General features: G+C 41.6%; 1 protein-coding gene across 19 annotated transcripts in view; it reads left to right on the top strand.

Annotated features, from left to right (window-relative positions):
- RBFOX1 (RNA binding fox-1 homolog 1) overlaps positions 1-12,163 on the top strand; it is a 1,470,150-nt gene extending 1,457,987 nt beyond the window's left edge. For 15 of the 19 annotated variants that reach the window (XM_063143444.1, XM_063143446.1, XM_063143439.1 and 12 more), the window contains 2 exons: positions 3,721-3,796; positions 11,704-12,163. In XM_063143444.1, coding sequence (XP_062999514.1) covers positions 3,721-3,796; positions 11,704-11,826 — 199 coding nt within the window. In that variant the 3' untranslated portion in view covers positions 11,827-12,163. The remainder of the gene's footprint in view (positions 1-3,720; positions 3,797-11,703) is intronic. The other 4 variants (XM_063143455.1, XM_063143445.1, XM_063143452.1 and 1 more) reach the window with 2 other exon arrangements.
- The last annotated feature ends 502 nt before the right edge of the window (positions 12,164-12,665 follow it).

Here is a 12,665-nt window from a genome sequence, read left to right as displayed (position 1 = left end):
TGTGAATAAGTGTGTGTGTGTGTGTGTGTGTGTGTGCTGTGTTGTGTGTGTAAGGGAAGACAGACAGATAGCAAGCATTCAGAATCTTGTTGAAGGTAAACATGATGACAAAATAAACCCAAGAGCCATTCACAAAAGGAATGGTCCCAGTTTATTGGCTCCCAGACTAACAATATGCTCTGTGCTGCCATCTCTTTGAGAGTTGCACCTTCATCCTCAGAGCTAACCTTTTGAGCCTCTCAATTTTCATGTCATGTAAAAGCATGTTTTAAAATTAGCATTTAAAAAGAAGGAAGCCTGAATGCTTTCAGTTTAAGCTGACACTGTTCCTTTTCCTCTGTGGAAATGAAATTTATTAATCATAATAAAACTATCATATTCTGAAGGTAGAGGTCATCCTGATGAGGGAGAAAAAAAAGTATATTCATCACCTGGGGGGAAAATGACTCATATTATCAGATAATATCTACGTGTTGGTCCTTTGGAAATGCCTTCCTCCATATGCTAATGTCTTTGTTTCTTCATGAATTTGACCCTCTGTCCTGGAAAGAGGAGAACAGTCTCTTCGAAATCGTGAGCCGATCACACCGGCAATTCCTTGCTGTGGTACACAGTAATAAATGCACACACAGAGCTCATGGTTTGCTATCAAAAATTGACCTAAAACAAAATGTGAAGGGAATTGGGGAGTTTCCTCCTCAGGGGAAAAAAATACTATTTGTGGGGAGCCAGGCCATATCTACACCTGCCTTTTCCCCCGGGATCATCCCAGGATCATCCCTGTGCATGCAAATGACATAAAGTGGATCTCAGGAGCAGGCAGGGATGATTCCCCCCATTTTCCTGGGATAATCCTTAGGTGTATAAAAGCCCCCAGAGTTTAGATAGCAGGAGCAACATTTCCCAAGGGAGGTTCTGCAGGTCACTGGTTTAGTCACCAGATTTCACCTAAAGTGCAACTCGAAGGAAATTTGGAAGTTCCTCATCAGGTGAATCATCTGTTGAATTTCCAGGGGGTGGGGGGGAGAAACTCTCACACACACATACACACACATTTCCCAATAATACTTGAGGATGTTCTAAAGAAAGTTTCCACACATCTCAATGGCAGGAGTGTATCTTCAAGAAATGGGCAGATCATGTTCCCTAGGTCTAGACATGCCCATTCTTTGTTATATTAAGGATCACCATTCTATGTTCCTTTCTCTTTGTGGAATACCACATTTTCATACTTCCTCGATCTCATATGGGAGGCTGCTTGAACAGTTCTCTTGTATAGTTGTGTCCCATTGGGGACACTATGGCCTTAGCTAGACCTACGGTTTATCCCGGGATCATCCCGGGGTCATCCCTGCCTGCTCACGGGATCCCCTGTGTGTCATTTACATGAACAGGGATGACCCCAGGACGATCCTAAGGCCTCAGTCTGCTCTCTTGGTTGGAGTCATCATACATGAGTTGGTTGAAATTGCCAAAGTAGCCACATGCCTTTGCTCACTGAAGAGGCAAACTGTTTTGTAGCATTGGGAGGGATTGTTCAGTTCACATTTTAATGTGAATTTACCCAATTTTGTACTTTCAAATCACTATGCAAACTGGAACACAGTTATCTTTTGAATTTCTCACTACTCCAAATTTTGCAGTAGACTTCACCAAAGTATGCATCCATGTATTAGTTGGAACAAAGTTAATATATATATATATATATATATATATATATATATATATATTAAGAAAACCGGTTGCCAAAATGTGCAAAATAGACAAAACTCATATAAAAATTAGGAGTAACATGCACAAAAATGTTTATTCATTTTCAAGCGAACTTTTAAAATAACAATCTCAGAGTTCAGGACAAACCAAATTTAATACTGGAGAAATTCTCAAGGTTTGAGATGTGAACCAAATTTAAAACTGGAAAAATGGGAACTGAGAGAAACTGAAATTGAAAGATTCGTCTATCCTGACTGTTTTCTGGCATATGTTTATTTATTTGGGGCATTTGTAAAATCTGATGTACACTGAAAAACTGCTTGGCTTTTCATAGGGCTAGGCAAATCTCTGAGTTTCCTTTCCACATTCAATTAAAAAAAACCCACTCAAGATTGTTCTCTGCTGAATATGAAGAACTATGTGAATATTGGTAAATTCTTATTAAAAAATTGAACTGAACTAAAAAAAACAACAACCATTCCTCGGCCAAATTCAATAGGTACAGCTCTTTCCTGCATGAAAGATGTGCTTGCCTCCTACGAAATTCTTAAAGGTGAGGAGTTTGTCAGGGAAAAGATATGTGGCATCCGCTATTAAGCAATAACGTGGTTGAATACATGGGGATTTAAATGCAGACATTTAAGTACTAAGCACTCACCCCGCCCTGTGCTTGAATAGCTGAATATCACGAGCATCTAACTGAGTCAGGGGGAGGATCTACACTACTGCTTTATAATGGTTTATAATGATTTAGACCAGAGGCCCCCAACCCCCGGGCCACGGAATGGTAATGCAGGTGAGCTGCTTTCACCCCACCTACCCCCACCCCAGCATACCTGGGCGCGGGGCACCATCCCGCCTGCCTAGCCAAAGAGAAGCCAGGACGCTGGAGTGTGTGTGTGGGGCTTCCTAAAACCATCCCCTCAACCCCCCCCCCCGGTCCATGGAAAAATTGTCTTCCACGAAACCGGTCCCTGGTGCCAAAAAGGTTGGGGACCGCTGACTGTCCTGACTGTTAGAGCAGTACGACAATGGAATCAGTTACCTAGGGAGGTTGTGGGCTCTCCCACACTAGAGGCATTCAAGAGGCAGCTGGACAACCATCTCTCAGGGATGCTTTAGGGTGGATCCCTACATTGAGCAAGGGGCTGGACTCAATGGTCTTATAGGTCCCTTCCAGCTCAACTATTCTATGATTTTAAGGATGCAGATAATCTGGAGGGGGTTCAGAGCAGGGCAACAAGGATGTTCGGGGGTCTGGAAACAAATCCCTTTGAGGAGAGACTGAAAGAACTGGGCATGTTTAGCCTTGAGAAGACTGGAGACATAATAGCACTCTTCAAATACTTGAAAAGTTGTCACATAGAGGACGGCTAGGATCTCTTCTTGATCCTCACAGAATGCAGGACACAGAATAATGGGCTCAAGTTACAGGAAGCCAGATGCCAGCTGGAAATCAGGAAAAACTTTCTGACTGTTGGAGCCAATGGAACCAATTACCTAGGGAGGTGGTGGGCTCTCCCACACTAGAGGCCTTCAAGAGGCAGTTGGACAACCATCTGTCAGGGATGCTTTAAGGTGGATCCCTGCATCGAGCAGGGGGTTGGACTTGACGGCCTTAGAGGCCCCTTCCAACTCTACTATTCTATGATTCTATGAAAGTGCACCTGGGACTGCTGGCAGTCCCCTTCCCCTTATGAAGAGAGGGGAGGAGATACTGGATCCCCCTGTCCTGCAGCCACGCAGCTCATGGGCTGCCTAGTGTTAATCTCCCAAAGCTAATTATCCATTTGTGTTCCCCTCGTCATTTTCATTTGTAGACCAAACGCATTTTCCCCCCAGAGGATATTGCTTCCATAAAGTGCTGAGTCAGTTCATTTCCAATGTAATTGGATAGAGTGGAATGTTTGATTGCATTCATTTTGCAGTTCCTTTCTGCTTTTAACCTCTGGGTTTTTTTCTTGCCTGTCTTTTCTTTATTAATCCTCGGTTCTGCTTTATTTTCAGTTACGGACGACTTTATGCTGCCGAACCCTACCACCACACACTTGCTCCAGCAGCCACCTACGGCGTTGGTGCCGTGGTAAGTGCTGATTTCTTCCTTTCCTTCCTTTCCAATCTCCCAGTTCACCCTGCTCCCCCCTCCACACCTCCCCTTCCTTCCTCTCCCTGGTTCTTAGCATGGTTGACATCTTCTCACTTTTCCTTAATTGAATTTGTCTCTTATGCTAACGGCAGCTAAAATGCCACATTAATCCTTCCCAGTAAACTTGATAAATGTCTTAATTTCTTGGCAATGTAGTGCATGTAAGTTATTATATTTTTAATTTTGCAAGTATCACCTAGCTGAGCACTTACCTTAATGGAATAATTAGTCATTTTGATAATTAAATCCATCACAAATGGAATGCATTCACAGTGGCGTCCATTTCTGTGTGGTTTTCTTTCTTTCTTTCTTTCTTTCTTTCTTTCTTTCCTTCCTTCCTTCCTTCCTTCTTTCTTTCTGCCTTGAATTTACATAGCCCCAAGATTCAAGTCACACCAATGCATTGAAACCAAGATTTCCAGGTCTCTGCTGTCAGTCACCCCAAATCCCATCTATTTCACCCCCTTATTATAGTTATTATTTAAAATCATCACTCTACTGAAAGGAGAGTGTGAGAGAGAAACACCGGGGGTAGGAGGAGACTGACCCAAGACCCAAGGATCTATCGGTCTGGCCCATAGGAATGGTGGCTTGTTTGAAGCTAAAAATGTACCCATCAATGACCCACAGGAGAATTGTATCAGGCATTGTTGGCCTTTTGCATTACGAGATAATATCCCTCCAGGGGGCATATATGGAACTGCAGTTATCTTGTAATCAAGATAATGAGTACATTCAAGTAAATGTTACTCACAAAAAAAGCCCCATGGAAAGCAATGCAATGGAATTTAACTACAACTCACTGTGAGTCCCTTTGGTTTTAACCTGACCTAGTTAAGTTCAGCTTTTGCTGGACTTGTGCCAGTGGAAGTTGGTGTCTATCCAAGGAGCTGAACCCTTATTGGGGATAGGTTTCATCACCTTGGATAGCAACCAGCCTGCACTGGCAAAGGTCAAGCAAAAGCTGAACTTAACTAAGGCCACAGCTAGACCTAAGGTTTATCCCTGGATCGTCCCGGGGTCAAACCTGTTCATCTAGGTGACACACAGGGGATCCAGTGCTCAGGCAGGGGTGAACCTTGGATGATCCCAGGATAAACCTTAGGTCTAGCTGTGGCCTAGGTCAGGTTTAAATCAAAGGGACTCACAGTGAATTTTAGCTAACTTGGGATAGGGTTCAGCACCTTGAACAGCTCCTTTAGAGTTCTGACTGGTTCTGACTGAAACCCAGAGCAGAGTCACATCTGAACCGCCATTGGGCCACCAGCCTCTACTAGTTTGTGCCCAGGGTTCATAGTGGGTTACCCCAACCTGATGCCCTCCAGAGATGTCTTGAAATATAACTCTCAGCATTCCTGACTATTGATCATGCTGGCTGGGGCTGATGGGGGCTGGTGTCCCCAAAGAACTGGGTGGCACTGGGTGGCTTATCCCTGAAAATGATGGTTGACTTTACATATCTGTAAAGCAGGGCTGGGCAACCTGTGGCTCTCCATACCTTTTGGACTCAACTCCCATAATCCCCTCCAACATGGTTAGTGGTCAGGGATTATAGTCCAACAACTCCTGGTGAACCAGTTACCCACACTGATTTTAAGGTTAGTTAAAACCTGCAGTTTCTCTTCTTCTTCTTCTTCTTCTTCTTCTTCTTCTTCTTCTTCTTCTTCTTCTTCTTCTTCTTCTTCTTCTCCTCCTCCTCCTCCTCCTCCTCCTCCTCCTCCTCCTCCTCCTCAGTCTAACATTATTGTTAGACCTGTGAGCACAGCAGCAGTGATTACGAATAAAAGCTGTTGCACATTTAGCCAAATAATAATAATAATAATAATAATAATAATAATAATAATAATAATAATAATTCCTTACCCACCTCTCCCTTTGGATCTAGGCAGGGAAAAACATTAATGCAACTATACAATATAAACCAAATTCATGAAACTAATTAAAAGAGCAGATAAAACCAATATAATATTAAAATAACTATCAGGGCATCTTAAAATCCTTAAGTTTAAAATTCATCTGGGTAGGCCTGCTGGAAGAAACTAGCCTTTATAGCTATCTTAAACTCAGAGAGAGCTTTAAGCTGACAAATCTACTCTGGCAGGCCATTCCACAGTCTGGGGGCAACAGAAGAGAAGGTCCTCTGGGTAACCGTTGTCAGCCTAGTTTTGGCTGACTGAAGTAAATTCTCCCCAGAGGACCTAAGTGTGTGCAGTGGATTGTACAGGGGAAGGTGTTCCCGTAGGTAACCTGGATCCAAACCATGTAGGATCCAAACCATGTCATACACAACAGTGATGAGTATGCTTCTTAAAGAGGTATACACATGCCTTACAATGGGGAACATAATCCACAATGAAGTCCTCTGCAATTGCCAAACATTTGATGTGAACCGCCCAGAGAGCTTCGGCTATTGGGCGGTATAAAAATGTAATAAATAAATAAAATAAATAAATGTATGAAAATGAATCACCACTGCCTTGCCAAAGTGCTGGTTTAAGTTTTGCTGATAAGTTTTCTGAAGATGTGATGCCAGTGTACAGAGAGTGAAAATACTCGCGGAATTAAAGGGACAGGTTGTTGTTGGTTTTTCGCAAATCCTTTGTTATTAGCAATATTTCCAAATAGTCTTTGCTTCAGGAGAGTCACAGTAATTGATCTGAGTGGAGATCAGGTGTCTAGATAAAGGCTCTGGAGACTATGGTCTGTGTTAAATGTCATCAAAAAGTAACTTCCCCATCAAATTGAATGAGTCTTCACTTGGTAAGAATTAATTGGGTTCATCAAGAAAAATAAAATCCTCCCTGATGTGATTGATATCAGAACTCACTTTGTGAACCATTTATTATATGAAAGGGTCTCCATTAAATAATAATAATAATAATAATAATAATAATAATAATAATAATAATGATAATAATAATGATGATGATGTTGGGAAGAATGTCCTCCTGACTATTTTTATCACATCAAAAACTAGCCTGGAATCTGAGTTTCTTGTAACTTTTCCATCACTTAGTATCCAAAACAATTTGGCCACAATTTTGGGTAGAGTAAGAACACAGACCCTGCTTGAGAAATGTTGCTAACACCCTCTTTTTTGCTTCCCTTCAAACCATCAAATTAGCTTCTGATTTTGCTTTAATTGAAATATGGTGGCATTTACAACCTGTGTCTTAGTATTTTTTTCCCTATTGCATGGGTTTGTTCCTTAGTAGTTCTGCATTTCCAGTAAGAGGTCTCAGGTTCAGTCACCGGCATCTCCAGGGAGGGTTGGTTAAGACCCTTACCTGAAATTGTGAAGAGCTGCCACTTGTCAATGTAGACATTATTTATTTATTTATTTATTTATATACCGCTCCCCATTCAAAATTGTGGAGTGGTGTACAAGATTAAATACAATAAAAACAGAACGAAACACCGCTTGTCAATGTAGACATTACTGAGTTAAAAGACCAATGATTTGTCTCAGCTTCTTGTGTTCCAAAGACCCCCTTGGAAAAAAGCATAGCTCATCTTATGGTAACTCTTTTTCTTAACTTGAAATCTGTCTGGTGTTTTGTTCAAGCAAGAGCCTCCAACTTGAATACACCTTCACTTTATGGCTTTAGGCCAGTTTTCAAAGCTGATGGGACTGGTGGGATGTGACACTATCCCACTTCTTTTCCGGTGGGTCTAGTATCATCCCACTTCAGGTTTAGCCCTACACAGAGCAGGGTGATACCAATACTCACTCGACCTGGTCCAGAGCTATTATTGAGTTAGGAGAGGCAGACACTGCACAGGTAGGTTGGCACTAGCAAAAATAGCTTCCTCTTCCTCCACCAACTGAAGCCAAGCCCAGCAGATACTGTTGGGTTAAGGCCTTGGAAGTTGTTTATCTAAGTGCTGCTGCAGTGTCTGCTTGCTTTTGGTGCTCCAAGCTTTACAAATAGCTCAGGCCTGGGCAAAACTAGAACATCTAGAGAGGGCTTTGCCAATGTATCTTCCATGGGTGCAGAACCTCAGCCGCACCCCCCTAAGGGACTCAATAAAGCCCTCTTTGTTAATGACTGATAATGGACTATGGGTAGCATCTAATGTTAGTCGGATTTAGAATGAACCCATTGAAATTAATTACATAAGTAGTGCCATGCTGGATCAGATGGAGGGTCCATCTAGTTCAGCACTCTGTTCCCTCAATGGCCAACCAGCTGTCATCTAGGGACCAACAAAGCAGGACATGGTGCAATAACACTCTCCCACCCATGTTCCACAGCAATTGCTGTGTATATAGGCTTACTGCCTCAGATACTGGAAGTAGCACATGACCATCAGGGCTAGTAGCCGCTGATAGCTTTTTCCTCCAGGTATTTATCCAACCAATTATCCAATTATCCAATTAATAAATTATAAATTATCCAATTTATCGTGCTCTTCGCTCCTCTGATGCCATGTTTCTCGCCTGCCCAAGGGTCTCTACTTCCCTTGCTCGGCTTCGTCCATTTTCTTCCACTGCCCCTTATGCCTGGAACGCTCTTCCAGAACATTTGAGAACTACAAGTTCAACCGCAGCTTTTAAAGCTCAGCTAAAAACTTTTCTTTTTCCTAAAGCTTTTAAAACTTGATTTTGTTCTGACTTTATACTGTTAGTTTTACCGTACCCAGTGCCTGTTTACCCTACCCTGTGCCTGTTTGCATTCTCTTCCCCTCCTTATTGTTTTATTATGGTTTTATTAGAATGTAAGCCTATGCGGCAGGGTCTTGCTATTTACTGTTTTACTCTGTACAGCACCATGTACATTGATGGTGCTATATAAATAAATAAATAAATAAATAATAATAATAATAACCCCATTTTAAAGTCATCCAAAGTGGAGGCCATCACTGCAATGTGTGGTAGTGAATTCCATAATTTAACTGTATGAAAAAGCACTTCCTTTATCTGTCCTGAATCTCCCCACAAACAGCTTCATGGGATGACCCCACAGGGTTCTAGTATTATAAATTAATAATAATAATAATAATAATAATAATAATAATAATAATGAGAGAGGGGAAAAATGTCTTCCTATCCACATTCTCCCCACCATGCATAATTTTGTACACCTCAATAAGGTCTTCCCTTAGCCTCCTTTTTCCCAAGCTGAACAATCCCAGCTGAATGTAACCTTCCCTCATAGGGGAGACGCTCCAGCCCCTTCATCATTTTAGTTGCCCTTTTTTCTGACAGTTTCTCGCTGCCCACAAGCTTTCCCCATAATTCAGGAACTCCAACCCACCCACCCACCCCCATAAATAGAAATGTGTGCAGATTGTGGGCACAATTTCTGCAAATTTCTATTTATGGGGGGAATTCAGAAAATCTGTGAGCTGACCCAACTCTCTGCAGATCAAATCAAGACAGCTCATGGGAATACAGGCCAAAGTCTAGGGGGCTGAGCTGATGGATGGATTCCCCTGACATCCCTGCCCATCCCTGTCATGCATATAGATCATTTGTTTCCATTTCAGAGGTGTGTAGAATTGGGGTGGGTGGGTGGCGGTTCACATGAAGTTGGCACAGATTTCCATGCATAAAGAAAAAAGAGAGCTCACAATCTCATACAGACTTGAGTTGGACAAGCTTTGAAATGGAATTTGGAGAAATTCAGCAAGCTCAAGTTTTGCTGATTCACACCTCCCTACAACCAGGGATGAAGGTGGGAGAGGCATCACCCCATTTTAGTTATACCAGCTCCTGGCTGGCTTAGCTGACAGGGGTGAGGATCAGTTCCTTTACAGGATTTGTGGGGCTTTCGGTACAGCAGACCAGAATGCATTGGCACCCAACCCTCATCTCTGAAATGACCATTTGGGGGACTTGTTGCCAGCTAGTACTGGAAGGACTACCACCATTTGCAGAGGTTTCTATTATTATTATTATTATTATTATTATTATTATTATTATTATTATTATTATTATTATTATTTGCATTTGTATACTGCCCCATAGCTGAAACTCTCTGGGCGGTTCACATAAATAATTCTTATTGACTTACACTGCAATTCTAAAAGGGTTGAGGGAGGCTATTGTTCTGAAGGTGTGCCTACCCAAAGGTTTGCTAAAGGGTTAATGAATGTAAAAGCTGCTTTGTTTTCCCCCAAATGAGCCTGCACTTTGAGATAACTTCTGTTCTTTGGAAATCTCCACATCCGCTCTGAGATCAGCCTGGTAAACATGTCAACTCAGAAATAGTTCCCGCTGAGGTTCCTAAGTGTGGAGGTTGGGGGGTTACATTAAAAAAAAAAAACAGACCCCAAAGGGAATTAATTTCGATGCATAAAGAAGAAAATTATTTTTAAAAAATAATCTGGGCTTTAAAAATGGTATTATTTTTCAAGTAGATTAGATAGGTTTAAAGGCCTCTCTGAGATGGAAAACTTTCCTTGCTCTGGACTTGATAATTCCCTTTTGCACTCACGAAAAATTTTAACATTTCCTGCTTAGTGCTACTACTACTAATTCCATGGATGGAACAGGACTACTTAGATGGACAGAGAATACTAACTCCCTCCACCCCCAGTGGGCTGGCTTTGGGCATTAAGACTGCATTCTTAATTTATTCCCTAATTATTTATTCATTTTTAACAATTGAGCTGATTTTATGCTAAGAGGTCTTTAAAGCAACGTATATATCCCAACATAAAAGGGGTGGGGAAGGTGGTGGCTCCCCAGATGTCACTGGAAATTCCACTCCCGTCATGCCATACCATTGGCATTCTGCTGGGGGGGGGGGGAAAGAGAGAGAGAGAGAGAGAGAGAGAGAGAGAGAGAGAGAGAAGTTCAGAGATTTTTCTTTTCTCTTCCTCCCCCTTGAAAAACAAGGCCACTTTGTAGAATTTTGCTTTGAATATTCTCAACCATTTTTTTGGGGGGGGGGGGAGTGATGACTCTCTTTGCTTCCCTACCACATCCCAGAATGACTCTACATCTGGGGCATTGTGACTAGGGATGGACAGACACAGCCGTGTCTGGCTCTGTCAAATGCTCGCCAACCCACTGCAGCTCGCCTCTGCTCGCAGCTCTGTGTGAGCTTCTTTGCAGCTTGGCGAACACCCAACGAGGTCCTGGGGCTCATCTACACCAAGCAGGATATTCCACCATGACAGCAATATGAAAGTAGAGCCACACTACTGCTTTATAGCGATATTGAAGTGCACTGCAGGATCAACATTACTGCTTTATAGTGGTACTGAAGTGCACTGACAGCTGATGGAGCCCAGGACACATCTACACTAAGTAGGATATAATTACCATGAAAGCTGTATGAAAGCGGTATATGGTCTGTGTCAATGGGCCCCAACTGTTGTAAGTACCCTTCAATACTGCTATAAAGCAGTAGTGTGGTTCTTGCCTCTTATATCCTGCTTTCATACCACCTTCATAGTGGAATATCTTGCTTGGTGTAGATGAACCCCTGGTCCAGAGCCTCCATAGAAATGAAGTCCTGCCCCCAAATGTTTCCATAACCATGAGCAACATTTCCTCTTGAGGGTTTTGCAGTTCTCCAAGAAAGAAAGAAAGAAAGAAAGAAAGAAAGAAAGAAAGAAAGAAAGAAAGAAAGAAAAGTCAAAGTTATTGTTTTGGCACTCTAAATACGTATTTTTATTTAATCAATGAATGTTTATACAGGATTATACATTTGTTGATTGGTTGACAGCCCTAATTGGCACCTGTTTGCACAGCTTTCGATGGTGTGTCCTGAACTTTGCTTGCCACCAAGAGATGGGGCAGTAGTCATAGAAAAAAACAGGGGGGGGGGAAATGAATGTTGCAAATCTGGTTGTGTAGTAAAAAAACAATCCATCAAATTGCTTTGTTTCAGAATGCTTTTGCACCCTTGACTGATCCCAAGACTAGGAGCCATGCTGATGATGTGGGTCTCGTTCTTTCTTCATTGCAGGCTAGTATATACCGAGGGGGATACAGCCGTTTTGCTCCATACTAAATGACAAAACCATAAAACCCTTCCAATGTGGGGGAAAAAAAGGAAGCTTTCCGAGGCCTGGGTATTGCAATACATGCAGTAGTGCATCATTTTAGCAACTCTAAAAATACAAAAAATACAAAAATAAAAAAGAGGAAAAAATCTACATTTTTTATCTTATACCTCAGATATTTTGTTCTGTGTATTTTAATATTGTGGGTCTTTTAATTTCTGAAGGTTACATAGTTTGCTGGCTGTAGAAAGTTCTATTATTATTATTATTATTATTATTATTATTATTATTATTATTTTCATTGTTGTGGTTGAACTAGAAAGCTGCTAGAAATGAAAAATAAAAATACTGTTTGGGGCCACAATCAAGACTGCTATATCATGTAAATGAATTATATATGCTGAATATTAAGCTATTGGGATTCCTCACTTGTTTTGTATGAGTGTAAGTGACTTTTTTTTTCCTGCATAAAACATATATTTTAGTTTTCCAAAGGGAGGGGGAGAGAGGAAAACCAGGGAGGTAGGAGTGGGGTCCAATGTGATTAAATGGAAAAGTGGGACCCCACTACACCTCCAGTCATATATCAACTGTCTTAAATTATTCACTGTTTATTCAAAGCCAAAGGTTATGTTGTTAATTTTGAGGCTAGGGCGTTCGGGGCGGGTGGGTAGAGAGGGGGTGTTTGAACTGACACCTGTACATAAAATCTAATTAAAAGCTGTCTAGAGGCACCCTTTTAATGCATTCCACCAGGCAGTATTCCGCTTCAATCATACCTAGTTGTTTAGGCAAAAATAATAAATAAATAAGGATAAATACCTGCTAGTTAGATCATGAACAAGCA

Source organism: Elgaria multicarinata, chromosome 17 (genome assembly GCF_023053635.1).
Source record: "Elgaria multicarinata webbii isolate HBS135686 ecotype San Diego chromosome 17, rElgMul1.1.pri, whole genome shotgun sequence".
In the NCBI taxonomy this organism is placed as follows: Eukaryota; Metazoa; Chordata; class Lepidosauria; order Squamata; family Anguidae; genus Elgaria; species Elgaria multicarinata.
The sequence above is the reverse complement of the archived record's forward strand: the minus strand, read 5'-3'. Positions and strand labels throughout refer to the sequence as shown.